Below are 27,135 nucleotides of genomic sequence, written 5' to 3'. Positions count from 1 at the left end.
TCTGGTTTTGAGGATAATGGGCGTTGCTCTTCGCCTATCGACTCATTTCCGCTCTTAAATCGCCCATATTATTGCAAACACTCTTACGAATTACAGCATTGGCACCATACACCAATTTCAGCATTTAATGATTTTATTTGCAACTTTTCCTTTGCTAATTGAAACATAACTCAATGTTCATGCGCTGTTCGAAATCCATGATGCGCGTCAAACATTGTAAAAAAATTCACTCTAGCGGCTGTAGACGCTGACTGACAAGTCAGAACATGTTCCAACTTGACGCTGCGTATCTCAAGAGATAAATCACGTCAGATGGTTATAGCGCCAGCAGTTCGTGCTAAAAAATAATTTGCCGAATTTTAGTCACATATTGTATAAATGTAGATTGAATACAACTGAGGACCCCAAAATTGAACATTTATATCTTTCCACGGTTTTATTATTTTGACTATAAGCCTGCAGGGAATGGTGTGTATGTTAACTTGATGCAGTCATAACATTATATATTATTTGTCAGATAGAAACGTACAATCAGGTAGTAGGTAGTCATTGTATTAGGAGTGTATATGTTAAGATCTACTGTATAGTAATCGCCACTTCAAACTACTACTTACTTCCTGTAAGTTGTCCACTTTTTCTGGGAACAGGTAGTGATCATTACAGAAAATTTTTACTGTATTAACAAGACTACCAATATTTTCAGTGATAATGTTAATCTATAGAAATGTATTTGATATATGTAACATATTATAAAATAGTCCATGATAAAGTATTGTTATTTTCCAATACTGTTTACTGAAATGAATTCAGTTTTCTTGTGCGGCTTAATGCTTTACCTTTATGATTCAAGGCTAAGAAAGACCATACTGAGACAATTAATGATTGGGTAAGTGAAAAAGTGGAAGAAAGTAGAACCCCCAGATAAATCCCCATACAATCTGTTTGTCCACCATATAGCTCATTTGGTGCAAGTTGGGATCAAACCTGTTAGTCCACCCAATTTGAGTGAGTACTCTGCCACTAAACCATCTCGGCCCCAAAAATTGCAAATTTCAACTAGTATATGCGATTATATATTAATTATGCCACTATCTGATAACTATGTGAAATATTATGTCTCTTTGGTATAACATTGCTTTTTTGTATTACAAACTACCAAATGATCTGATTATGTGAAAATGGGATTCCCGAAATGTTGTTTACAAAGTTTCGGAGAGAACTTTTAACCTTTAGTAGGTAGTGTTTTATGACACATTTTCTTTTAAAAAATAATTGTAATACGTTTTTCTGTTTTGTCTTGTCCTAAAATTGATGTTAGGTGAGGAAAGTACAACGTACTCTGAACTACCTAGAGGAGAAACAATGAGACCAGGTACTTGTTTTTTACATTAAATGTTTCAATAAAAATAGTTATTTTTAATTGTGCATAAGTCGTTTGACAATATACAGTTGCTAATATCAAGTTAGAAATAGTAGTAAAGAAAGGTCTACAGAGGAAACACAATAGTCCAGTATATGACAACATTATTAGAGTATGAGCAAACGAAAGTCAAAGTTATATGGACAATAGTATCTTTGTAACTTTTTGACCGATCATCTGTTCAACATTATTTATTAGCCTTTCCATTTTAAATTGGATAATGTGTTATCACTTCTCGTACAATTTCTTTTTACTTTTGTTATATGTTTTGTATGTGGTATGGCTGCTGTAGCATATTCTTAGGAGTAAATTCACGGGATAATAAAAACCTGGAAAAAGACGCTGTGAAGTAAATGAAAATTAAAAAAGTTATTAAAAATACGAAAATGATGTTGATAAGAAGAAGTTATCTGTATCAAATACAGACAGGGAAGAAAGGAACCATTATAAAAGCGTAGCTTTTGCTACCGAGCTAGTACAGTTAAGAACATATAAAGTATTTACCTTAAATAATACCAAAACTAAAAATAGAGAAAGAAGCATTGAGTAAGGAGGACGGTTTTGGTATATTCTCTAAATAATGCAGTTAGTTGTTTATGCTTCTTTTATTTACTAAAATTGAGGCAAATGAAATTCTTTTTAATCTTAAATATACTTCCCTTCATTTTCAAAAACACATTTTCTTCTTTTTAGTAGACATTCAAGTCCCCTCTTGAATTTACTTGTCGGTAGCCAAAAATACTCCTCCTGTACAGTTCTTAGTCACCGTTACAAATATTTTGTCCACCCAAATGTTACGAAAGGCTGCAGAATAATTGATAATCAGATGGCGTAATGTTTGGCAAATATGATTAGCGTGCATTGTCTCCTATGCAAATTTCTCCAACTTTTATAACGCCATCTTCCCTATATATGACAAAACATTGTCCTAATGAAACAGAATCTTTCATCTTGAAACCAAACACGTATCTTATTCTAGTGCTGCATTAAACCTCACAAACTGCATGCAATGAGCCTCATTCATTATCGTTTGGTTTGGAATCAAAAGTTCCAAGTGTTCTACCAGCTAGATAATATCATCTTACGGAGATAAATACCTTATTTAGCTTGAAGTATCGGCGTCTCTGCTTTCCCTTCCTAGCCCTTCGGCACTTCACAGTTTTGCAGAGGAAACATTTTTCAACACGAAACACTATTGGTCCTGAAAAGGATCATTCCGATATGTGGAAGCAAAGGAAAATGTGAATTAACGCTTTATGTGTGGTTAGACTACAAAACTTTGTGAGCAATTCATTGATCCAACTTGTTGATCTTTCCGATGGCAAAAAGGTGCTAATGAGCGTGAATGACCATATATGATTGTATGGTCACTGACGTATCTAATTGTATTTTATTATGTTGATACTTACTTTATAAGTAATTTGCCGGTTGTTCATGGAAATATTTGATTTATACGATACGAGCCAATACTAAGATATAACAAAAATAAATTTATCGTCTCTATATGTTTATTTTCAATAATTTATATTATACTGTAATATGATTTAATTGTTCTTATATAGATGCACTTATAAACAAGAATCGTATTGTTTAGAAACCACAGTAATGCAAGGAATAAACAAATTCGAAACATTCTCTAATTTATAAATATAAATTCACGACTTATTATAATGCAGTGAGTTCCAATGTGATTAGCAAATATTAATTAACATTTTTCTGTTTTGAAATGCTTTATTAGGAGAAGAAAAGTCAACATATTCTGAACTGGCGATAGAGCAGCCTGCAATACCAGGTAATTCCTCCCGGACAGAAAATTTTCTTTCATATTTTTTTTATAAAAATGGTTTGTTTTGTATATACTTATTTTTTAGAAATACGAGGAAATCTTTCTCAGACTTTGGAACTCAGATTATAAACGCATCTGGGGGCACGGTGGCTCATGGTACAGCACTTATCTCTGTTCATGGAGTTTCTGATTCAATTCTTGGCCAAGTAAGTTTATACTGGAAAACATCGTGTTCATGGGTTTTCTCGGTCTATTCCCGCATTCTCATTCCACCAATTCTTCCATCATTAGTCACTTGCCTTAATCATTGTCTCTGTTAGCCAATCGTGAGATGGTAAACTGAACTATCTCATTTCATTTTCATTTCTCTAATTGCGTCTATTTGTTCATTCATTTGATTTAAGAGGCGCTTCCAAAAAGTGAGATTTCATAAAGGGATGAACACAAAAATATGACAAAGTGGCTTCACACATTTTGGCACAGTCACAGCAAAGTGGCACTATTTTCCAACACATTCCTCACCGGATTTCGACACGTGTCATATTGTGGGATCAACTCTTGAATTACGATGTCGTAACAGACAACGTGCGAAAGTAAAACTAATATCGCAGCCTTCTGCAATTGTTCACCACTGTGAAAAATCTTATTGTACATTAATTTCTAGAGCTGTAAGATATGAATATCGTTTGAAAAAAGATGCAAACTACACGGCGGGAGGGAATCTTCTGCACTCTTTTCCACTATGACATGTTTGATCTGAGGCTGAGTTCTTCTTACACCTCAACGAATTCCTGTGTGGTAAACATTAGATACGGATGAACAATTTCAAACGGCTGTCATGTATTGATTTTACTCCCTGTTGGCTGACTGTTATGACAGAGGAATATAGATGTTTATCCCATATTATGATAAATGTCTGAATTCTACAGGTGAATATATTGAAAATTGATATCACATAAGCTGTATGTGTTGCCATAAACATTTTAAAATCAGCGTGTCTTCTTTGTGCTTACTGTACTAGGAAAACTTACTCTTCGACATGGCGCATTCGTTCCTCGTCAACACCAATGTTATGTAGGGATAGACCTACAATCTGAAGTGGAATCTACTACACTATAGGACAGTAGATTACTTTCTAGCCGGAATCGAACTCAGAATTATATTCACGAAGGTCACGTGCTCTAGCCATAAGAATAGAATGCAGACATGAAACAACTATCACAAATAATTTTACGTATTGTAGTATATTTATTCCTATCTTATATCATGTACGGTAGACGATTTTTTCGAAGTAATAAAGTTATGCCTTCTTTTTGTAGGTCAACAGGGACCATACCCTCCGGTAGTGGCTGAAGGTAAACAATCTATAGTGTTAGGTATCCTTGCATAAAATATACTTGTAGTGCTGCAGATATTGATACGTTAGCATCAATTTACGTTAACATATGTAGTAATAATAACAATAGTAGTAGTAGCAGCAGCAGAATAGTACAATTAACTAATTGGAGTAACTAGTTCCCTTTTGAGTTAAGCTTTAGTACATATATTTCAAGTCAATGCACGGTATATACACGTCATATTTTCTTATATTATGTGAAGCGATGAGATCATAACTTTGTATCTTATTTAATGAGTGCCAGAACAGCCTATGTGCTACATTAATAATTTGATATTAGATGTGACATAACCACTCTTGCTCAAAATACTCCAGCTTTTCTAATAAGAACAAGAAATCACTGCTAGAGGCAAGGGCGCCGATCCTGGGGGACCGGGAGGGCCGCCCCTTCCCCCAAAGCTCATGTGGGCCCCTATTGTATTTATAAATAAACAATATTTGGCATAATTTGAATGCAATTTGTCTTAAAATCCTCAGATATATACCTTGTGCATCTGAATGAGCCCTTCCAAATTTACATGAAATCGGTGCACTTGGCTAGAGACAGCACTAAATGTGCCATAATTTTAAATATTTTGTCTCTCTGGCTAAAGAACGGCATCTACGGCATCTAGAGACATATAACTTACAAATTTTATTTTTACTACTTAGGCTACTGATATTTAACCGTCTTTTTATAATTATGTTTTCTTTAATTATAAATTTATTTCAAATTACCACTTCACTTTAATTTACTTGTTAAGTTTGAAATCATGCATAAAATTCTTGGTACTATTTACAGGTGAAAAGCCTCAGTCCATCTCAGAAGTTTTGGGACAACCTCAACTGGAAAAGGGTTTGTTTCAAATTTCTTAATGGATATATTTGATATTCGTTATTTTCCAAGCAAACATAGTGAAAAACATAGTTGTTTAAACGTTTAAAGTAAACTTGTGACTTGTTTCGTAAATGCAATGTCTTCCTGAAATATAGTGCATTGGAATTTAATGGCTCGATAGATTTATATAAATTAAGAAACTGTTACAATATAATTTATTTTATCCTCTTCCAAAGGTCTTATTGTAACCTTTAAATATCTTCCTTTCGAAATTACTTTTAGGAGAAGAAGTGCGACCATATCCTGAACAACCTAGTGCCCAAACTACAAGTACTACGCCAGGTATTATTATTTTTATGGTTTTAATCAATTTTCGTAACAAATAAGAAAAGATAAAGTTCGATATTATTTACCATATTAGAACTTCTTTATGACACATCTCTCTAAAATCAAAGTACCTTGTTACCACTATTTCGGTTAAGATACAGAGGTAATAATAGTAATAATTGATAAATTGATTTCACTTGTCAGTTAAAATTCAGTTCATTGAGTTGATTTTGTCTTTAACGTCCCTTTCAGCAGCGAGACTATATGAGACGGGACCTACTGATTAACTTGGAATCCGAACTACATGAACTCCAGCCGGAAATCGTACCCAGGTCTCCCACGCCAACGGGACTCCTGGGTCTGTCGGACGAGTATGCTAACCGCCTAGCCACGAAAGAGCTCAGCTAAAATGCTGTCTGATTTGCCATTCCAAGTTATAGGATATAGCTTCTGAGTATTACTAGGACAAAACATTCAGAAGTTATAAGCTATACATGACCACTTTTCTTTCCATATCAATGTACATCACCAGTCTCTGAGAGTAGGACTTAAAATGGAGGGATGCTATTTTTAACATGCATATCACTATGTGTTTTTAATATCTGCAACATTCTTTGATTAATTGATTTTTAAAGTAGTAGCCCTGTCGCCGCAGCGACAAGTTCCTATTCTTCATCATTTTAATACCAGTATATGTATTTAATTCATTTCTGTAATCAAGCAGTTTGAAGAAAATATACACAGTAGCACTATCCATTTCCTACCAAGAAGATTGTTTTCAAGAGCAATTTTGTATGAATAAACTGTATCATATGAGATATTTAATGAACATAGCTATTTCCTTCAGCATCTGTTTACTTAATTCGAAAACTAACACTGTGAAACACACAGAAAGAGAATTACCGCAAGTGCAACATACATTGATAATTATATTAATTTCTCTGAGTGGTTACACATTTTATAATAGTTATACACATCATAGACATTACACAATTAAGAATGCAATCGATAGGAAACCATTTTGTATTTTATAAATTTTAAAATATTGATATATTCATTAGGCACCAATAAAATAGGAAACATACAGTACTTTCGTATTACGTTATAAGTTACTCTGGTTTGCACTGCTGACTTACAAGTACAACATATTCTCATGTAGATTTTTATTCCTTTTTGTCTACAATATTTTTCCTGCTTATTTACTCCAAATATGTAGTATCTAATCTTTATTTTACATCGACAAACTTTCATGGGATGTCTACAAGATTTTTGCCACAGAGTTGAATTGCCATTTTCATATTGTTAGGAAGATCGATATCTCTGCTTTCATTTCTCACAGTCAGATTTTGTCTTACGAAACTTCAAACGAAATAGACGAGGATTGTTTAACACATAGCCTCCATGGACCAATGTTATGCTACAAAACGTTATTTCTTTATGTACAATGAAATAAAATTTTGTATATGGACTTTTAAATTTAAATAATAAAGTGCATCACTCATTTTAACAAATCAATTGCGCAGGACACAAAGACAGTGTGCGAACAGAGACCAAATTCACTTTCATGTGTTGTTCTAAACTATTAGGTGTTCAGGTACAATATTTGACATCTATATCTTTCTTTATAAACTAAGAATACTTCAGTTTCTTGTACTAACTCTCGGCATTGCAGAACAAGAAATTCTAAGCTAACACTTTTTCTTAAGGAGACGAATGTATTGGTCATTTCTATGAATACATTGTGGGATGCAGAGAGATGGGACTGAACGTATTTCCCAAAGTAACACATGGACGAAATCAAATATTTCCTTGAATTTCAACTGATCAAATTGTAAGGTAATGTAACAGGAATTTTATACATTTGCTGAGGCACGGAAATGTTGTTTTAAGTCTCTACCATCTTTCCACTACATATGGTGTTTATGTTGCAGACATGTAGGAACTTCAACAGACTGTTGGAGTAAATTCGGATTCGCTTTGGTTTCATTCTCATTGATTTGGATCAGAAGAATTTCGTATTAAATATTATCAATTTGTTCACCAAAGTCTTACTGAGTCTTTTCTAGATTTTTTTCGTATAAATCATTACTCTCAAAGCACTCTTTCACACATGAGAAATAAAAATCATTTCTGGCTTTCATTCTTATCCAAAGCGTAGAAAATTTTGCTTCATTCTTGACCAAGGGATTCTCGACTATAATTGCTTTACGAGAAGATTATTTATAACTTTAGCCATGAGAGATGGTTAGGATTAAATACATCTTCACACGTTCAACAACCGCTCAGATATTTAGCAATAGCATGTAATATATATATTCTTATTGACATCAATTTATTACAATCTTGAAGAAAATACCAAATATCAGCCCAGTGTATAGAATCAATGATTACTAAGCTAATACAAACAGCGAGGTATTTATGAAAATAGGAAAGTGAGAATGATTTGAAAAGGAAGGCAAGATTAAGAAGCTTTAATTTTAGTATCAAAACATTAGTGTGCTATTAAGTTTAATTAAGTCTATAACGTTCTCATTCTTCGTATCAATGTGGAAACCAACAATAGGATATGTTTTAGAATAGGATATGTTTTTAGAATAGGATATGTTTTAGAATACGGTATGTTTTCATTGATTCACGGACTTTGTATCAAGAAAGAAAGGCTTACTTTCATAAAAGTGTACTCTTATGAAACAAATTTTCAAATCTCTTAACTTCTCATATTTGTTCGTCTCATATTTGTTCTTCTCATATTGCTGATATAATACATATTTTACCTATGTCACAAGTATGCTGCAATGTATAAATTATTTTTATCTAGAAAAAGAGTCTCCATCAAGGTCATATATGGAGTCCTAAATTTCCCAAGTAAAGTTTTATTTCTGTTTGCAATACGAATTCTTTATATTTATTTAGACTAAACGCGTTTTTCTCTAACATTTAACTCTTGATTCTGTTATTCCATTAATTCATCTCTTTAATGTCCAACGGTCAGCTATTAATTGTACTATATTAAGCAAAAATTGTCATTTGTGGAAATATATAAAAATTGATAATATTTTACACTTTTAATATATGTCCTAAATGATACTAGTTACTATATATTAGGCCAGAAGCCGGAATCAATAATATGATTCCTAGGTCAACCAGAGGGTCTGAGTATGTATTCAGTGATTAATTATGCATAAACTTTCTTATCCAAACAATCATTTCAAAGTATTTAATAGTGTTCTACTGGTGGATTTACTTCCAAGAAATATATCCTAGCGCCAAGAGAAACAGAGGTTATGCAAGGTGAATGAGACGGGATGTAGTGTTTAGCAATATTATGTATTTCATCGATTCGAATTGCAATATTAAAGTCACGTGTAAAGACCTCAGGTCCATAGTAATGCTGAAATAAATGTTCATTAGTGACCATTGTAATCACCGCCATGTTAAACGAATATATCGTATATGCAGATCAACAGGTACCAGGTGCCAATTGTCATTTTATAGAAATTGTTTGGTTTTAAAACTCCAGGATAATATAATTGATAATAATTAATACTTGTGAAACAGACCAAACCTGGCGTCAAATACTGTTTCCACATGATCAAGCTGTCTGTCGAGTTAGCTGATCATGGTAGTACTTCAAACCTCAAAGACGTTCAAATCCAGCTACCATATAGCGTCGACAATTGTTGAAAGTTTTCTCCCTGAATGGCAATACATCAGGATTGCTCATCAACCTGTTGTAAATATTAGCTGCTGTGTTGTAACAATATTATTCCTTCTGTAACATTGTCTGGAGTGAGACCAGTATCTTAATTATGTATACAGCTTAGCAGGAAACATTCACTAAGAAACCTGAATATATATACATATGTCGCTGACAATGAGGCAGAGGCAACTTTCCCCTATATAACCATAAAATGCTTATCGGTTTTTGAATAGGTTCTAGTACAACAGCACAAAACAAATTGACATTGATGAGAATCCAGTGGAACAAACTCAACAGGAAACCTATAATCTCTCCAAAAAACAATTCAACTTATCTGGCCTAACGTGGGTAAAACTTTTCTACAGATGCCTCCCTATTTCCTACTGCAATTCTGCAAACGAACCAATAGTCTCTATCTTCAAATACTACTTTCTGTCTTCCTTCTTCTGATAGAAACAACTTCATGACACCATTACTATAAACAATTATACATAGTTGAAATGAGAAAATTTTACCACAATAATACAATGGACAAACTCATTCGTGTAAAGATTTTCACACCGCCGGGTTGAAATTAAATTGGATGCCCATATTTACGTCGCTGTAGCTTTAGGACATTCTGAATTATTAATACACATCACCATAAATCATCGAAGGTATGACAGTTTATTAATATCTCAACACACATTCAAAATATTTGTATTGAATATATGATGTAGCGCAGCATACGCAACTAGTGTTTGTGCGACGTTATTTGCTTCAGTGTCTTACTTTAAGTAGGCAAATATAAAAATGCTGCCTACTTTTTGGTAATCAGGTATAATTCCTTTTTGGTGTTACAATATTATTTGAGTCAATTTTATAAGAATTACCGTATCTTTAATTACCGGTTTTGTAACAATGTGTCTAACACTTTTAACTTACGAAAAACTCCATAGGTTTCTTTCCAGATATATTTCTTCCTTTAAGTATTAATGAATTGTATTCGTTTCATAGAATATTTATATAATTTGAAAGTTACTTCTTAAATTAATATACTGATGCAAGCTATTACTATTTATTCTCAAAAATCGTTCAGATAAAGGGGGTACACAGTATCCAAAAATACCTACAGAACACTTTCTTACGCCAGGTAGCTTAACCCTTGAAATTGTTACTTTTTGGTAGGTATTTAGCTTAAATCAATTTTATATAACAATCGAAATTACGAAACCATTTTTTAAAATGAGATGTAACAGTAGTAAAATCCGTAGTTAGTCGTGGGTTTAGCATACACAAGTAATCTTTCAGGAATTGAGTTTTGTTAACAAATAATACTGAAAGGGCTCTAAACGTAGAACTGCAGAAGAATGGTGAAAAATATATATAATTTGAAAACATAATAATAAATACAATACAATAATAAAACATATAATAATATATTGTTTTATGAAAATATAAAAATAGAATATTATATTTATGTAAATAGTGAATAGTAGAAATACTATTAAAAAGGGGAAGTAAACTGGTTACTACATTATTTGCAGAAAGTACGTCTTCTTATAAATGTGGTAGAATGCATTGTTGAAGGTAAGACTAAGTGCTGAAGGAGGGAATAAAAATACTGGAGATAGTTAAAAGGAAGAAAAGAAAACGGTTGTCAATAGTTGAGAAAAATTGACTTATTAGGGTTGCGACAGAGGATATGATAATAAAAATGCTAATCGTTGATGGAGATTTGAAAAAATCTGGGATAATTTTGAGAATAAATACAGAGATGGCTCGTGTCTACTTACTTGAACAGTTTCCTTTGATGTATCTACCACTGAAGAAAGTTTCCTATTTGCATTGAAAATATCGAATTAATTAATTAAGAAAATTAATTTGTGAATATCGTTTTGTAAATATTTGTTTCTTTTTTTAATATGCTGTTACTTTTTAGAATATTGTTGTTATATGTTTCCTGATCAATTCTGTTTTCTCACCTAGTTGTTAAATGTATCAGTGTAAAATGAGTAACCTCCTATATCTGGACCTATACATATCGATAAATAAATACATAAATTTGATGGTATATTAATTGAGAATAAATTAATTATCTTATCAGGGATACGTTGGATATGCGTGACACGCTGTGACATCCGTAAAATTTTAGTTACCTTATATATATATATATATATATATATATATATATATATATGTGTGTGTGTGTGTGTGTGTGTGTGTGTGTGTGTGTGTTTCAATGAAAGGATAGGGTTGAAAATGAGCGATATGTTTACACTACCTATTTTACTGTCCAAACAGTGTATTTAACGTTTCATTTACTTTCATTTCAGCTCCAACTGAAGAAACGTATATAACTTCTTTCGAAATGCTGAGTCAACAACCATCAGTACAAGGTTTCTACACCTTTAATTAAATAATAAAATTATTACAAAAAATATTCTAAATTTTGATGAGCAGTTAATGGTGATGAATCCTTTATGAGTCAATAAGCAAAATAATGAAATTGAGCAAATAAAAAATAATGCACTTTTTGAAGAAAAAATAATAAGTAGTTGTTGCCATACACTTGGTAGATCACTGGTAGTTAAGATAGAAAACATGGATACTTTAGATAAAGTTTCAAATGCCAGAACAAAAATTGAAACCAATTACTATTCATTAAACTCAATGATTATATCAAGAAACTGATTTCTCCTACTTCTTCTATGTTATATTCTAAAAGTTAAGTACTGACCTGATCAGTGCACCAATTACCAGTACCACCTCACACAGCTTTTCTCAGCTCAACCACATATTCTTCACTTCTAGGTAAGTTTTCATAATCAGGATAGTCTTCGTATAATTTAACCAAGAAAACAAAGGCTTTTTTAGATAAACATGATCATAAAAGACAATGTTTAACAGGAAACCTATATTTTATCATCACTCATCATATGTATAACCGCCTCCAGTCAAAATGTTTAAGAATAGGCTAACAGATCAGTCGTAACATTTAAATTATGTATATGAGCAAATCAAGATGAGTGTTCTTCCAACTGAAAATTCATCTTGTTTTCTTGAACTGTAATAAATTTCCACAAACTATATTTTTGTCAATGACACTGACAGAAAAGTTAATCACTAAAACCTATAAAGTATATTAAGAATGATGATGTTCTATTTGGACAATGTTTTTAATTCCTTTTCTGAACAATATACTACATACAGTAAGTCACAAAAGGAAACCTAGCAGAATAACTTCTTTCGAGTACATTGACGTGTAAGTAAAGCACTAAAAATGGCTAAAAGTTGATGATCTATTGTTAAAGAGACATAGGTAACAAAGACAAACACCGATGCTCCGAACAAGTTGATCAAATCAAACAAAAGGTGTTAGTTTCTAGCTCAGAGGCAATTTGTTGATAGTGCTTTTCGTTCTCCATATAAAACGATTTATAAATATCATGACAAACAAATAAAATTAATCTATAATCTAAATTCTCAACTGAACCACTACCAAATATAGCAGCACCAAGAAAATAGTCTTCTAATAAAATAAGCCAAGAAAATAAAAGTTATCAAATATTTCCTGCAATACTAGTTTCTCCATTTCTTAAAAAATATATAGTTTTATTAAGTTACTTTCAAATGTTTTAATTCAGACCCAAATTACTGTAGTCTCCTGAAGCAACAAACAGGATATAAAGAACAGAAGGAAGAATTGGAAAATGTATGACTTAAGCACATTTAAGAAACTATTGCTTCAGGAGGGGCAAGAAACATGGAAAATGGCCCTCATGTTTAGTTCATATTTTGTCTAAGTTCGTAGTGCATAGGCCAAAACTGCTTTAAAGAATGCGGTAGATAAAAATATTATTCTCTTTTGGAAACCCCTGTATGACCCACTGATGTGTCTCTTTTTAGTTATCAATCTAAACATCTTTTGTGAATTTAATGAGCAACAAATAATATTGACGTAATTTGCATAAGCAGTAACAATTCACAAATGACATAATTCAAATGTAATTATATTTCTTACGTATTGTCACATTAATGTTAAAAGTACGCCATTTTTGCCATTACAGAACAGAAACCTGAATCAATCTCTGGTATACTTGGTCAACCTTTAACACCAGGTGAATGTTATTTTTTTTTAAGTTTCTTTAATTATTTTGAATGCATTTTTCAAAATCTTTCTCAATTTTCTGTCCATAGCGTATATCTTTCTTCTTCAATCATTACCATTACAAATTACCATTTTAAAACTTATTAGTATACAAAAGAATAGGTGTGCGTGTTTGCATGACTGTCATCAGATTATCACATAGAAAGAAATCTAAAGCCAGTAAATCTCTACACTCAGTGACAAAAGTCTTTTTCCATTTGAGTAGAGTTCATTTTAAGTTTAGCGTCCCTTTCAGCAGTGAGGCTATATGAGACGTTCACCTACTGATTAACTTGGATTCCGAACCACATGATCTTCCAGAAATCAAACCCGAATCTCCTACGTCAAAGACGCGTACGCTTACAGCTTAGCTACGAAGCCTCTTTCCGTTTGGTAAAATTTATTTCGGGAATAACGGGGAACGTGTAAAGTTTCACTCAATTCAAAGGCTGGAACTTACAGAAAACTACATTCTTTTTATTTACTGAAAACTGTAGTCAAATTGTCCTACCAATTTGAAGTTATTTTCGGAACTAATTTCATCAAACGGAAAGAATTTTTGTCGCTGGCTGTATATAAATAGCTTTCAATAGATCTAGTCGTGTACTAAGCCGTTTCTTGTCTTTCGACTCGAATGAAGATTGGAGCTTCAACATTTATGGAAAACTTATGAATAACCATGGTGCTTGGTGCCTGGAAAGCATGCAAGCCAAACGTTTCCCTTTATTTAATTTGCATACCTTATATATTTACGCGTCTTTTCAATCTTCCAAACCTTTGATAAACATTACCTTTCCTGCGTGGAGAACGAGTATTTCTGCTAGTAGGAAATAAATAATGAAGAATATACTGTAGAACCGTAAATTAGGAATAATGAAAACCAAAGTTATACAATGTGAATAACTTGCTCCTCCTCCAAAATTAAACAATACACGAATCGTCCAAAATACATCCTCACGTAACAAGTAGGTTATGAAAGACAGGATCCACTGTCATATTTACGTAAGCTACAAATAATGATTAAAGTTCCAAACTGTCGTAGTTTCCTAGTGGATAGGCCATCACGCAAGATCAAACCTTACATTATGGACCCTGTCTTGCATGAATTATAGGACTACGCCAAGTGAGAAACTCATTTAATTAATTTGTGTATATCCCACTGTAGAAAATAACTTTCAAGTTTAGTAAATATTCCATATCAGTAATTCAGTTACATTTGTATTACATACATATTTACAAAGCTTAATGATAAATGTGAAGTTTCAACTCTTAAAATAGGATTTATAAACTGTTTTAATAATTTTAAAATTCTGTTACTTGTTCTATATAACTGGAACTAGTTGTTTTTGAGTTATATTTGTATAAAACTAAATACGAAAATATGTAATTCCAAAATTAAATAACATGGTATTTAAAATTAATGATACAAAACATTGCCTTAAGTCCTTCATTTACTTATAATAACAACAAAAGTAAAGAATCTACTTTTTATAATTACACTTAACAAATCATATTTTTGTAGCTGAAGAAACGACACCCACTACTACAAGTTCAGAGACAACATCAAATGTTGCAGGTATTTTTTCAAGTTATTTACAAAATAGTTTTACAATATATTATGTACATCCTGTTTCTAAATTCTGATGATTGGTGAATATATAAGTCAATGATAATTGCATCCAAAAGTAATTATAATGTGTACCTCATTATTTGCAGAGGTGGTAATAACAAAAACGAACAGTTTTTACGAAATGTCAATATACAGAAATATTTAATCAAAATACATCTTAAATGATGAGGAAATTAACCTATAGATGCTAAGCATTTTTTTTTTTTTAATTTAGAAGGCTGTAGCCCGGAAGAGCACGAGCAAGAGTACTACGAGCACACAAAAAAGTCAATTGCGATGGTATAATATCGCATTTTATTATTTTGCTAACAGTATTTTGCATTGATTGATTTATTTTTAGCTGTAAAACTCAATCCTTAAATCTTAATTAAAAATATTACATTATTTCATATATATTAGTCTCTCGTAAATTGTAAATTGAATCAACAAAGTAAATAGAATAACGTAACGAACTCTAGAAATCTTACACACACTCGAACTTAGGTATCATTCCCTTGACTAAACTTATATTTCTAACTGAGATGCCCGTAGTCAGATACTTCATTCTGGCAGGTCTAACAGTTCCTTTTTAAATTTTAATGTGATAAATGCTATTTAACCATCTAAAGCTAGTATTTTTTTTCGTTTAACCATAACTTGTCTGAAAGGAGTGTCTAGATTTAATGATTCTTCTCCCCAGCTACTTCCCTGTTAGCAGGAGTTATCATGGAAGTTACTAGAAGTCCGCACATTTCACAATTTGCAAAAGTGAAAATTAAATCTAATATTTCTCTATAATTATTTAGTATTAGTAGCTATATTTTGCAAGAAAAAACAAACAAACAAACAAAAAGTCTTTGTTTTAATGTTATTCTTTAAAATATTCCTATCCATGTTAAAAATTTGCCAATTCTAATGCAGATAAATAGGGTTCAAACTAAGATACTTCTACAAATATTTCTAAAATTTTCGGTTCAATTCACATAACTTAAAAATAACATTAATTTGTGTAATCCATTCCATTTATTCTGTTAATTTTGAAACCAAAAGTATACTTTTCCATTAAAAGTGTTTATACGGAAGCAATAATTTTATGTAGTTTAACAAAAATCGATTAAAATCTTGTAATTAACATTAAAAATCAGTAAACAAAAATTTTAAATTATATATAAATATTCTCAGGGAGAAATGTTTTACGGAGGAATTTTATTAAATTTCAATTTTTCTCCTATGTCGGAACAAATGTCTGATATTTTCATATATTGAGATGAATACCTGTAATATATACAATATGTTTGGTACTTCATTTTCTTCTTCCTTGAAGTATTTCGTAAATTTATGTTGGATTTCTAACTAATATCTTATTCGAACTTGTTTCGTTGAAGAACTTCAAATTCACCCTCGAATATTAAGCACACCGCAAAGTAAGTTAATTCAAATCAATTTTCTAAATGCTGCGTTATTTTGTGTCAACTGATGAGGATAAGGTGAACACCAACAATTGAAACAATAATAATAAATTATTTACGTTTCTTCTGTATTAGTCTATAGTTTCGTTACAAAAACCATTTTTGAAAGGATATTATGTATTAGCAATTGTTGGTAGAAAATTTTAATAGTTAATTTCAAAATTTGAAAAGTGAATTGGCCATCCACTCACATTTACTTCTGTTTATAGATTTGATCACTAAACTTTCCAAAGGAAGTTGATTAGCTTGTTTCAAAGTTCATAAACATTACAGCAAACTAGCATGTGTAATATTTATTCATAAAGTCTAAAAAGAATAAATTAGATGAAAATGTTTTCGGGGTATTGTGAATGATATCAATATATTGACTTTTATTGCCACCATTCTTTCAGGATTTCCAGAATTAACTGTTAATTAAAGACTTCTCCAATATCTCAAGATTTTGAGTAATAAACGAAACGGCCTATCCGGTTGTCATAATTACCAGACTATGTCACGCGGTCAGATCAAAAGTCACGTTGTGTATTAAATCGAGTCTGTAAATCCCGAATACGGATGTGAAATATTTCAAGCACGTAATCGCGGCGTGGGGCGACCACGGTAATTCGAAGAAGATGAATATGCTTTAACATTATTCTTGATTTTACTCAAACAACTTGACTTTAGACAATGTTCTATCCATGTTTACCTTACGTGCTATACATGCTTTTCAAGCTCTTCATTATGTTTTTGCAATAAGCTTTTAATTTGCCATCTCTTTATTATAGTTTTGGAGATATGTGGATGACTTCATTGTTTTCATTGATTTCCCATTGACTTTAATGTTAATGTTTCATGGTTTTTTACTATATTCCATCCATTTTAGGACAATTTACTTTCGCAATGTATGTAGAATGTACATAATTCCTTCCAAATTTGAGCTAAAGTTTAACCATTTCCTTGTTTTGGGTTTTGAGATAACTAGAGGAATTATTTGTTTATCATTGATTTCCAATAGTTCGTGCTTTCCTTTTACTATGTTCCATCCATTTTAGGCAATTTGCTTTTCGAATATAAAACCTACATCGTCTCTTGTATATTTGAGCTAAATTTCACCCATCTCCCATTTCACCCCAATTTCACAAAGTCTGTTCACGTCATTGCAACCAGTTAGGCGCTTTGTTTATCCGAAACTGAACGCGGATCATTAGCGTTTAGATTTAATTAATACAGAAGCATGCAGTAGTTTTTTTTTTTTTAGTTATTAAGTATACAGTACATATGTGAAGCTTAGACTATTCATATGAAATATTTACAAGTATCATCTTTGTTATTTGAAGCTCAAGAAAGAACAACTGTAATAGAATTTCTACTACCTCCAGGTAAACAAACTTGTACTTAACTCTTACTTTTCAATAGATTAACATTTGTTTTCACCTATATCTTATTGCATAGCATATAAGAGTTCTGTTATGTTACAGTCGGTAAGTAGTTTGCTTACCAATTAAAAACGTCAAGGTTCGGTTCCATATGGGAGTAAGATTGTTCTCTCGTTTCATCCGTGTCCAAATATGTTCAGGATTTCACCCCGACTTTTTCAAATAGGTACTGCGTTCAAAGAGTACAAATGTATTATGCTCATCATATTCTCTCTTACCAGGGATGTTCCCAAAGTTGAACCTTGAATCTGGGGGCAACCTATATATTTCGAGAAAGAGTTTGTCGAGGAAGTTCCAAAATAGGTTTCAATTTCTTGCCAGGAAGTGACCCCGCCCCTTCAAAAGGCGGAAATATATAAAAGAGCTTGACCTATATGATCTATATATCAAAGTGCTCCGCATGACTAGTAGATAAGGAACAGAATATGTACTGCTAATTATATCCTATATCAGGGTAATTAAACAAAAAAATGATTATTTCACTATAAAATATCCTATATTAGTAGACCTATAAACTCGAGGAAAGCATATTCATAATATCCAGTCAACAGCAAGTCATTTGGTATCACAACTAATGTGACTCATTGTTGTGACACATTTGGTATATTTTAAATTGTATATTTTCCTCGATTTCATCTACATATGTTGTCAGATCCGTACGTTCATTATCTGTATTGTCAGCTACTTACCTAGACGACTTGTTTGATAGGTCACACAGAACAAAAACGTTTAATAGATTTTGAGTTACTAATTAGGTGAAACGTTGTCGTGGTAGTAATTTGAGCTCATTTACTTGATATTAGCAGCTCTTTCTTTGTAGCTACATAAACCCGATTGATCAGTCTTCAGGGTTTAAGTCCTCTCGAAATGACAAGGCTCGGATAATGAGACGAAAGAAGGTTAGGAGTGATGTTGTTGACCGGAGCTTGGTTTTTGTTTCTTGCCATGTGTGAGAGTCATGTAACGTATATGTCACAGTCCTAGCAAGATGGTGCTGCCAGGACTTGTCCTTTGTTTTTAAGGAATCAGGGCCACGCAACTCACATTTTTTCGAAGTTACTGGAAGTTGGTCGTATATTTACCATCCATATATGGATGCGCCACATCCGGGAAAGGAATTGAAAGCTGTTTTGGAACTTGCTGGACAAACCCTTTCAGCAAATATATAGGTTGTCTACAAATACTAGATTCAACTTTGGAAGCATTTCTGTTTAGAGCTGAAATCATACAAATGTGAAACTTTGCTTCCACGTCATCCCCTAACTACATTCACCTGCCCCAAACGAAATGCGCATTTTAAAATATTATTTGCCTTTATATAAGATATAACCTTTATGGAGGAACACGTGATTCTTGCAAATGAGTGAGCATATAAATAATGATGATCCCTAAACACTTACATCTTAGAGCTCCAAAAATTCGTAAGTAAGGGAAGTCTTGTAAAATATCTACCCATTCATCCGTTTCTCGACAGATATCACAACAAGAATGAAAAGAGATAAGGAGAAGTTACTTTTCTAAAATCAATTTAGCGTCCAAAAACTAAACTTCACTACCTCCATTAATGCTCTATTCAAAGCGGAAGTGGTAGAAATTAGGGTTTTTCAGTTTTGTCGCTTTTCCCCGTAGTTTGGAAACATTAATAGATATCAATACGTAGTTTTCTGCAATTGATTCAACATCTCAAGATTGCACTCCATGTTAACTCCTATCTGTCTCATGAACTGGGAGTTAGAGAAATCTACTATAACTCCAGGTTTCATTATTAATCTCCATATAGTAAAATAACAGTAAGAGATAACGAGAATTAGTCTATTATATGGATGCCTAGAATTGCCTTTATACGTGTATAGAATAATCTCGGTATTTATCCTTCTACTCAAACAAAAGCGATAAAAATGTACGACTTTCGCTGTCAATACTCATCACCCTAGTAAACAATGGTAATGGATAGTATAAAGCAGTGTTTTTGATGTGGTTTCAGTCTGCAAGAATAGGTTCATCTACAATGTTCATTGTCTGTTATATCCAGTAGTAGTAGAAATGTATTGTAATTCGGTTTCAATATTAATCTCCATAGGACAAAAACTGTAAGAAAGAGTTGGAAATATCTTTCTGACATGGCACAAATATGCTCCATCCCTATCTTCATCCTTGTATTCAAACCAGAAATGATGGAATTCTTACGCTCATCACTATTGTACTGTATTGTATTTATTTCTTTTGTATGAACTTACAAGTACGAGGAATATCCTCAGGTAAGTGTAACATGCGTCATATTTCAAAAAAAATTACATGAGTAAAATAAAGTAATATTACCTTGTCATGACATTTACGTACTCCTCAATCGTATAACAAGAATTTTCTAATAGAAATAATTTTAACTTTTGTCTGAACCTTTTCATATTTTCTTCATACTTTATATCAATAGGCAACATGTTGTACAACTTAACACCACCATAACTTACACTTTTTTGATATATTGCTGACCGGTGATTACACAAATGAAAATCATTCTTATTTCGCGTATTATGATTATGTACATCCTTGTTTGTTACGAATGCCGATGAGTGTTCTTTCAAATACAAAAAGAGACGATACAAATATAAACTATCCAGAGGAAGTATATTGACCTCCTTAAACAAATGTCTACAAGAAAAATTCGGCTTCTTATCACAAATTATTCTTATGGCTTTCTTCTGAATTTTGAAAACATTAAATCTCTGACTTGAATTTCCCCAGAACATGATACCATATTGCAAGATAGAATTAAAACACGAATGGTACAAGGTTTTAGCTAATTTTAAATTTACCTTCTTTCTAATAATCCTTAGTGCATAACATATTCTATTTAATTTATTAATAACTGACTCTATATGAAATTCCCATGTCAGGTTATGATCTATAGTAAGACCTAAAAACGAACAGTGTGTTGTATAGTTAATTTTATTTTGGTTCAGATATAGGTTAGGGTATATTGGTTTACTGCACTTGTTATGAAAATTTATAGCAATGGATTTTTCAACATTAACAAAAAGATTATTGTTCTTCATCCAAAGAGATACTTCATTTAGTGTTTGCCTAGCATTCTGTTCCAATAATTTTTCATTTTTTCCACTCACTAGCAGAGTGGTATCGTCAGCGAAAAGGGTAACATCTGCCGAAGATATGCTTTTTTCAAAATCATTAATATATAAAAGGAAGAGCAATGGCCCTAGAATAGATCCTTGTGGAATTCCGTGTTTTATATATAATTCATTTGATAAACAGCTTTCTACAATGTTATTATTCTTATGCGTTATTTCTACGACCTGCCTACGATTTTTTAAGTACGAACTAAACCAGTCCCTTGCTTTACCACGTATTCCACAGTTCTCCAGTTTGTTCAAAAGTAAAGTGTGTTGTACTGTATCGAAAGCTTTAGACAAATCAAGAAAGATTCCTATACAGTTTTCTTTCTTATCTACAATATTTCTTACTTTCTCAATGAAATTAAATATTGCCGTGTTTGCAGATCGACCTTTAAGGAAGCCATGTTGTTTTGTTGAGATAACATTTTCTTTCAATAAAAAATTAATTACCCTGTTATACATAATTTTTTCCAAAACTTTTCCAACGACAGGTAGGAGAGATATTGGTCTGTAGTTATTTATGTTTTGCTTTTCACCTTTTTTAAACAATGGCTTAACTTTTGCAATTTTTAACTTTTCTGGATACTCGCCATTTGTAAGTGATATATTTGCTAAATGACAAAGTGGCTTTGTAACCTGATTGAAACATCTTTTCAATAAATTATCTGAGATTTCATCAATTCCAGCTGTATTTTTGTTTTTGAGAGATTTTATTATATTTGCTATTTCATCTTCTGATACTGGCTGTAGAAAGATTGTTTTTTCACATTTATTTGAACTTTGTTTAAAATTATTTACAGTAACTACTTTGCAGCCATTCTGTTTACATTTATTTACTTTATCATCATCCATAATTTTTGCGACAACATTTATAAAAAAATTATTAAATATTTCTGCTTTTTCCCTTGGGTTTGATACACTTTTCCCTTCATGTATTATTGTATCCACATATGGTGTCTCTTTGCCCCTATTTAGTTCTTCATTTATAATGTTCCACATGGTTTTAGTTTTATTCGATCCATAAGCAAGTTTGGGTTGGTATTAGTTCTTTTTAGTCGTTCTAATTAGTTCCTTGTACCTTTTTTATATTGTTTATAGTAGGACTTTGCACAACCTGTTTTAAAAACCTTACTAAGTTTATGTAAATTTATGTTGTTAGCACTTGCTTTTAGTACTTCAGGAGTAACCCATTGTCCCTTCTTCTGGGATTTTAACACGAGTTTCATTTTAGGAATACCTATATCAAAATAGTAAGCAAAAATTTTTATGAATTCATTATATATATCATTTGCGTTGTTTAATGAAGGTACACCTTCCCATGTTTCGTGACTAAGTAAATAATTGTAATAATTGATATTCTGATTACTGAATACCCTTGTAACTTTGAAAGTTCTTACACTATATTTCTTACACTTTTGAGTTACAGAGAAACGTTTATCACATATTTTAGCAATCTGAGCTTCATGATCAGAAAATCCGGTACTAATCACTTGCGCCCTTGAGCTCAAGTGGTCAGAGTTTAGAATTATCTGATCTAGTGCTGATATGCTGGTTGGAGTTATCCTAGTAGGTTTATTTATTAAATGTTTTAAATTAAACGTACCCAATAATGTTTTTATCTTTACATCAATATCTTTCAAAAAATCCATATTTAGATCTCCTAATACTACTGGGCTGTATTTAGTACAACTATAATGTGAGAGTATTACTTCTAAGTTACGCACAAAAATTTCAACTTCACTATCCGGTGTCCTATATATACAGATTATTACAATTTTTTCCACTGGGAGCTCCAAAATACAACATTCAAAATTTTTTTCATCGTTTATATGTTTAAACTTAGTGCATTCTTTAAATTTTAAACTATGTTTTACAAAAATGCTTGAACCACCCCTTGTTTTCTTTTCTCGACAGAAACTACTTGCTAGCTTGAAATTTGGTAAATTTATAGTTGCTATATTGTTTTGTGCACACCAGTGTTCGGTTATACAAATAATATCTACATCTTTCAGAATTTCCGTCAACAAAATTTCCATCGTTAATTGTTTCCCAATGGAAAACCCTTGTACATTTTGATGAAAGATACGTAAGCCTACTCGCTGTGTTAAATTTACCCTTGAACTAAAAAAGAAGTGCCCTCATCCACATTCTTCTTACTTTGAGATACTTCCCAAGGTATTGGCAACGCTGCTTGAGACCTAGATTTACTACTCATATCACTGTTAATTACATCACAAATTTCATTACTTAACAATTCTTTTCCCCTTTTATTTAAATGTAAACCATGCCTTGTGAACATTTCCCTACCAAATTTACTCACATCTACCATTTTCACATTTCTGAAGTGTTTACACAAAGATTGCAGCTTCACATTAGTGACCTTAGTAGCTTGACCACTACTTTACAGTAATTTAGCTCAGTAAGCTTACCTCTAATTTTCTTAATAACTTCATTTCCTTCGTTACAAGCCACATCATTTGTACCGGTTAACATTACAACATAGTTTTTCTCCTTATTTGCAATTTTAGGGTTAATTCCACTTAATACCTCTGCACTTTTTGCTCCAGGCTTAATGGTTCCTTGTGCCTTTAATTTGTGTTTTAGATTGAGGTTCATTTGTTCAGCTAGACCCCTCCCATTGCTATCCGCATATACAAAAACTTGAGGTTCTGTTCCAGGTTTATTCTTTGCACTTATTTTCTTGTCTACCGCACTGAAGGCCGGATTCACTGTAAGTTTGGCGTTATTCATTGTCTTTCTTTTACTGTTGGTTCCGTTCTGTTTCAAACACTATAATGAGAAAACAAGTAGATATAACCAGAAGAAGATTCTGTTAATTGGCTTAGTATAGCATGGAGAACTTTTCTCTACAACGATGTTTTATACTGTAACAAGAAACGTAGACTTTCTGTTGCATTATTGATTTCCATACTGAAACATGCTAAGTAATAGCGAGAAATGACGTTAGGATAGAACCTCAACCACCCATCAATAAGTTTAATCTCAACCCTTGCCCCCTTATTAAAGCTTGAGGTGAAATTTTACTGTTTCCGGTTTCATCACGATCGTCATACTGATACCACCGTTATACATAGGGAGAAATAATCTTTGATAGCGATTTAGAAATAATTTTGAGACCGAATATGTTTCATTTCTGACTTTATATCCATATTGCAAAACTGGATATTGTAGAAATGGGTTTTTCATATGGACTCCTCATCTTACAAATTAGCAGTGCTGTGCTGTGGAAAATCAGCGAACGGTGTAGCTGCGACAGCACCCTATACATATTGCAAGTAATTTTTCCTCTCTTTTTTTACTTTTCTTTCCCTCTCTCTCTCTCCCGAATTTTGTGCCGTCTTACTACGGCGCCCAGAGCCATCGCCCAACTCGTCCCCCTGATCTCCCACGGCACGGTACTGCAAATAAATGCCATCTTAGCTGTTATTCTTCTAATGAAATTGAAATATTAACAGCTAGTAGGGCCTCCACTTTCTATATTTCTTTCTATATGCTATAGTAGAACAAGTATAAGAAATGGCGAGAAACTGTTGGTGACATTTATTTACAGTTTGAAGAAAGGTTAGATCTCTGACCTTATCCATGTGTTGCCATTAATAATTATGGGTCTATTGGCCTCGGTGTCATTATTGAATTTGTGTAGCTTGGAAGTCTTCTGTAGTTTTATAATGTTTAATTAACTTCATTTGTTTAAGTTTTAAAAACCTCTATCTTAGTTTTGGCTTTCAGCACCTTTTTATAAAACCCGTAACTTCATAAAACCTTATTGTTCAGCACGTTATTAACATTTTCATAAGATGAATTAATAAATATTATCTCTCCTTGTTACAATAAGGTCAGTTTATATGTTTTGAGCGCGTTACATCAGGGTTCGATTCTCAGTGTGAGTTCACGTCATAAGAATAAAACATTAAAATGTTAAATTAATGTTTATATAACCTCATTGCAGACAAGTTAGTAAACTAAACGCAATCTCACCAAATAGTAAATGATTTATGTTACAATAGGCTGTCTGGAATCGATTATGTGCAAGATACTGGTTACCAAGGTTCTGCAGCAAAGTAGATGTTTTATTGGAGTCTCATAGAACGTGACACGGAAAACTCAGGAAGACTTCCAATGCGTCTTCTCTTCTGTTATATAAAGTATAAGTGTTCCGATTGTAACATGTGGGTGTTTGCGTCATATTGAATTATGAAAATTAAGATGTACTGGTCCCAAATTGTAATCATTTTGGGGTTGTCATAGCAGAAAATAAGTATAAATTTCATTTCCATCGTTACGTGCCTTTGTGCTGTTTTTAATTTTCACAAACTATAGAGAATGTGAAGTACAATCGAAGTAACCTTTAGTTTACCATTGACAGTACACTGTCAAAAGTGTACATCCGTTCTTTCCCGCTGCCACTGTACTGACAGAGGCGAAAGGTCTACTTTCACCAGCGACACACCGGTTGAGAACCAACGTTTTTGTTTCCTTTCGCTATGGACTATCTCTTCATACAATAAGGCATATCATTTTAAAAAATAAGTGTGCTATTCCTACTTTTATCTAGTGTTTAACAGCGATAAGAATTTAGGTTTGTGATTTTTTAAAAGAATGGCTTTTAAATTTTAAAAACTCTACGTTTCACAAGATTTTATAAAGGTTTCGCAGGGAATATTGTCAAGGATTATTCAATGTATACTTATGAAGGAAAAGAAAACTTCTTTTTTGACCACAGCTAGGTGAGAAAAGGGAGAATAGAGTCTCAGTAGACAAAACATGTCGCCACGGATATACTTTATGAGCCTCTAAAGCGAGTTCTGTTATCTCCATTTCGTTCTACCAAGTGGGCGATATACACAACTTGACCTTGGGCGATATACAAAACTTGCCCTCTTTCCCCTCGCCCTCCTGACCTTCGCCCTCCTTCCTCTCACCCTCCTTCCTCTCGCCCCTCAAACCCACGAGCTCAAACTGCGAAGTTTGTTGTTTATACAATCCATATGATTCAGTTTCCGTTGTGTGTTAGCTGCAAAGGAATTCTTTTACGCGCACGTGTTTAGCTTTTGAGAAGATGACTTCAACAAGTCTTTGACATCAACAAGAAATTGAAGAAGCAAAATTGAAAAGAAGGGGGTTGGGGGTGTTTTCACCCCAAATTTATCATTTTTTCTAGATTTTTTTATCTTTGGCGCCCCGTGGCGCCCCCTGAGTTTGTACCAAGTATGTCAAAGAACCCAAAAATTATACCAGGGACTTTCCTTAAGAATATAAAAGTAATTTCATAACTTAATTGCATTTCGTAACGTCAGAAAAAAATGTTTTCTGATACACTGCAATGACATAAATTTTACACATTTTTTTTGGAATTTGCAAGGTGTCAGAAAATAATTTCATTGTAAGACCTCAACCAAAAAGATTTCCCATTCGGAAGGATGTATGTACATTTTCAATAAAATTCTTTACAAACAAAATTGAAAAGAAGGGGGTTGGGGGTGTTTTCACCCCCAAATTTAGCATTTTTTCTAGATTTTTTTATCTTTGGCGCCCCGTGGCGCCCCCTGAGTTTGTACCAAGTATGTCAAAGAACCCAAAAATTATACCAGGGACTTTCCTTAAGAATATAAAAGTAATTTCATAGCTTAATTGCATTTCGTAACGTCAGAAAAAAATGTTTTCTGATACACTGCAATGACATAAATTTTACACATTTTTTTGGAATTTGCAAGGTGTCAGAAAATAATTTCATTGTAAGACCTCAACCAAAAAGATTTCCCATTCGGAAGGATGTATGTACATTTTCAATAAAATTCTTTACAAACAAAATTGAAAAGAAGGGGGTTGGGGGTGTTTTCACCCCCAAATTTAGCATTTTTTCTAGATTTTTTTATCTTTGGCGCCCCGTGGCGCCCCCTGAGTTTGTACCA

The 27,135-nt window shown here is 32.5% G+C and overlaps 1 protein-coding gene across 1 annotated transcript in view; it reads left to right on the top strand.

The window, feature by feature from the left end:
* LOC145692677 (uncharacterized) overlaps positions 1–27,135 on the top strand; it is a 1,521,027-nt gene that overhangs the window by 1,030,326 nt on the left and 463,566 nt on the right. Inside the window, exons 291-299 of the mRNA XM_081768059.1 lie at positions 1,319–1,372; positions 3,159–3,212; positions 4,526–4,561; positions 5,384–5,437; positions 5,702–5,761; positions 11,762–11,824; positions 13,496–13,546; positions 15,098–15,151; positions 17,973–18,014. Coding sequence (XP_081624185.1) covers positions 1,319–1,372; positions 3,159–3,212; positions 4,526–4,561; positions 5,384–5,437; positions 5,702–5,761; positions 11,762–11,824; positions 13,496–13,546; positions 15,098–15,151; positions 17,973–18,014 — 468 coding nt within the window. The remainder of the gene's footprint in view (positions 1–1,318; positions 1,373–3,158; positions 3,213–4,525; positions 4,562–5,383; positions 5,438–5,701; positions 5,762–11,761; positions 11,825–13,495; positions 13,547–15,097; positions 15,152–17,972; positions 18,015–27,135) is intronic.

The sequence above is a fragment of the Thermobia domestica genome, chromosome 8 (assembly GCF_964235325.1).
Source record: "Thermobia domestica chromosome 8, izTheDome1.hap1.1, whole genome shotgun sequence".
Taxonomy (NCBI): Eukaryota; Metazoa; Arthropoda; class Insecta; order Zygentoma; family Lepismatidae; genus Thermobia; species Thermobia domestica.
Note: the sequence above shows the minus strand (reverse complement) of the source record. Positions and strands in the feature narration are given on the sequence as shown.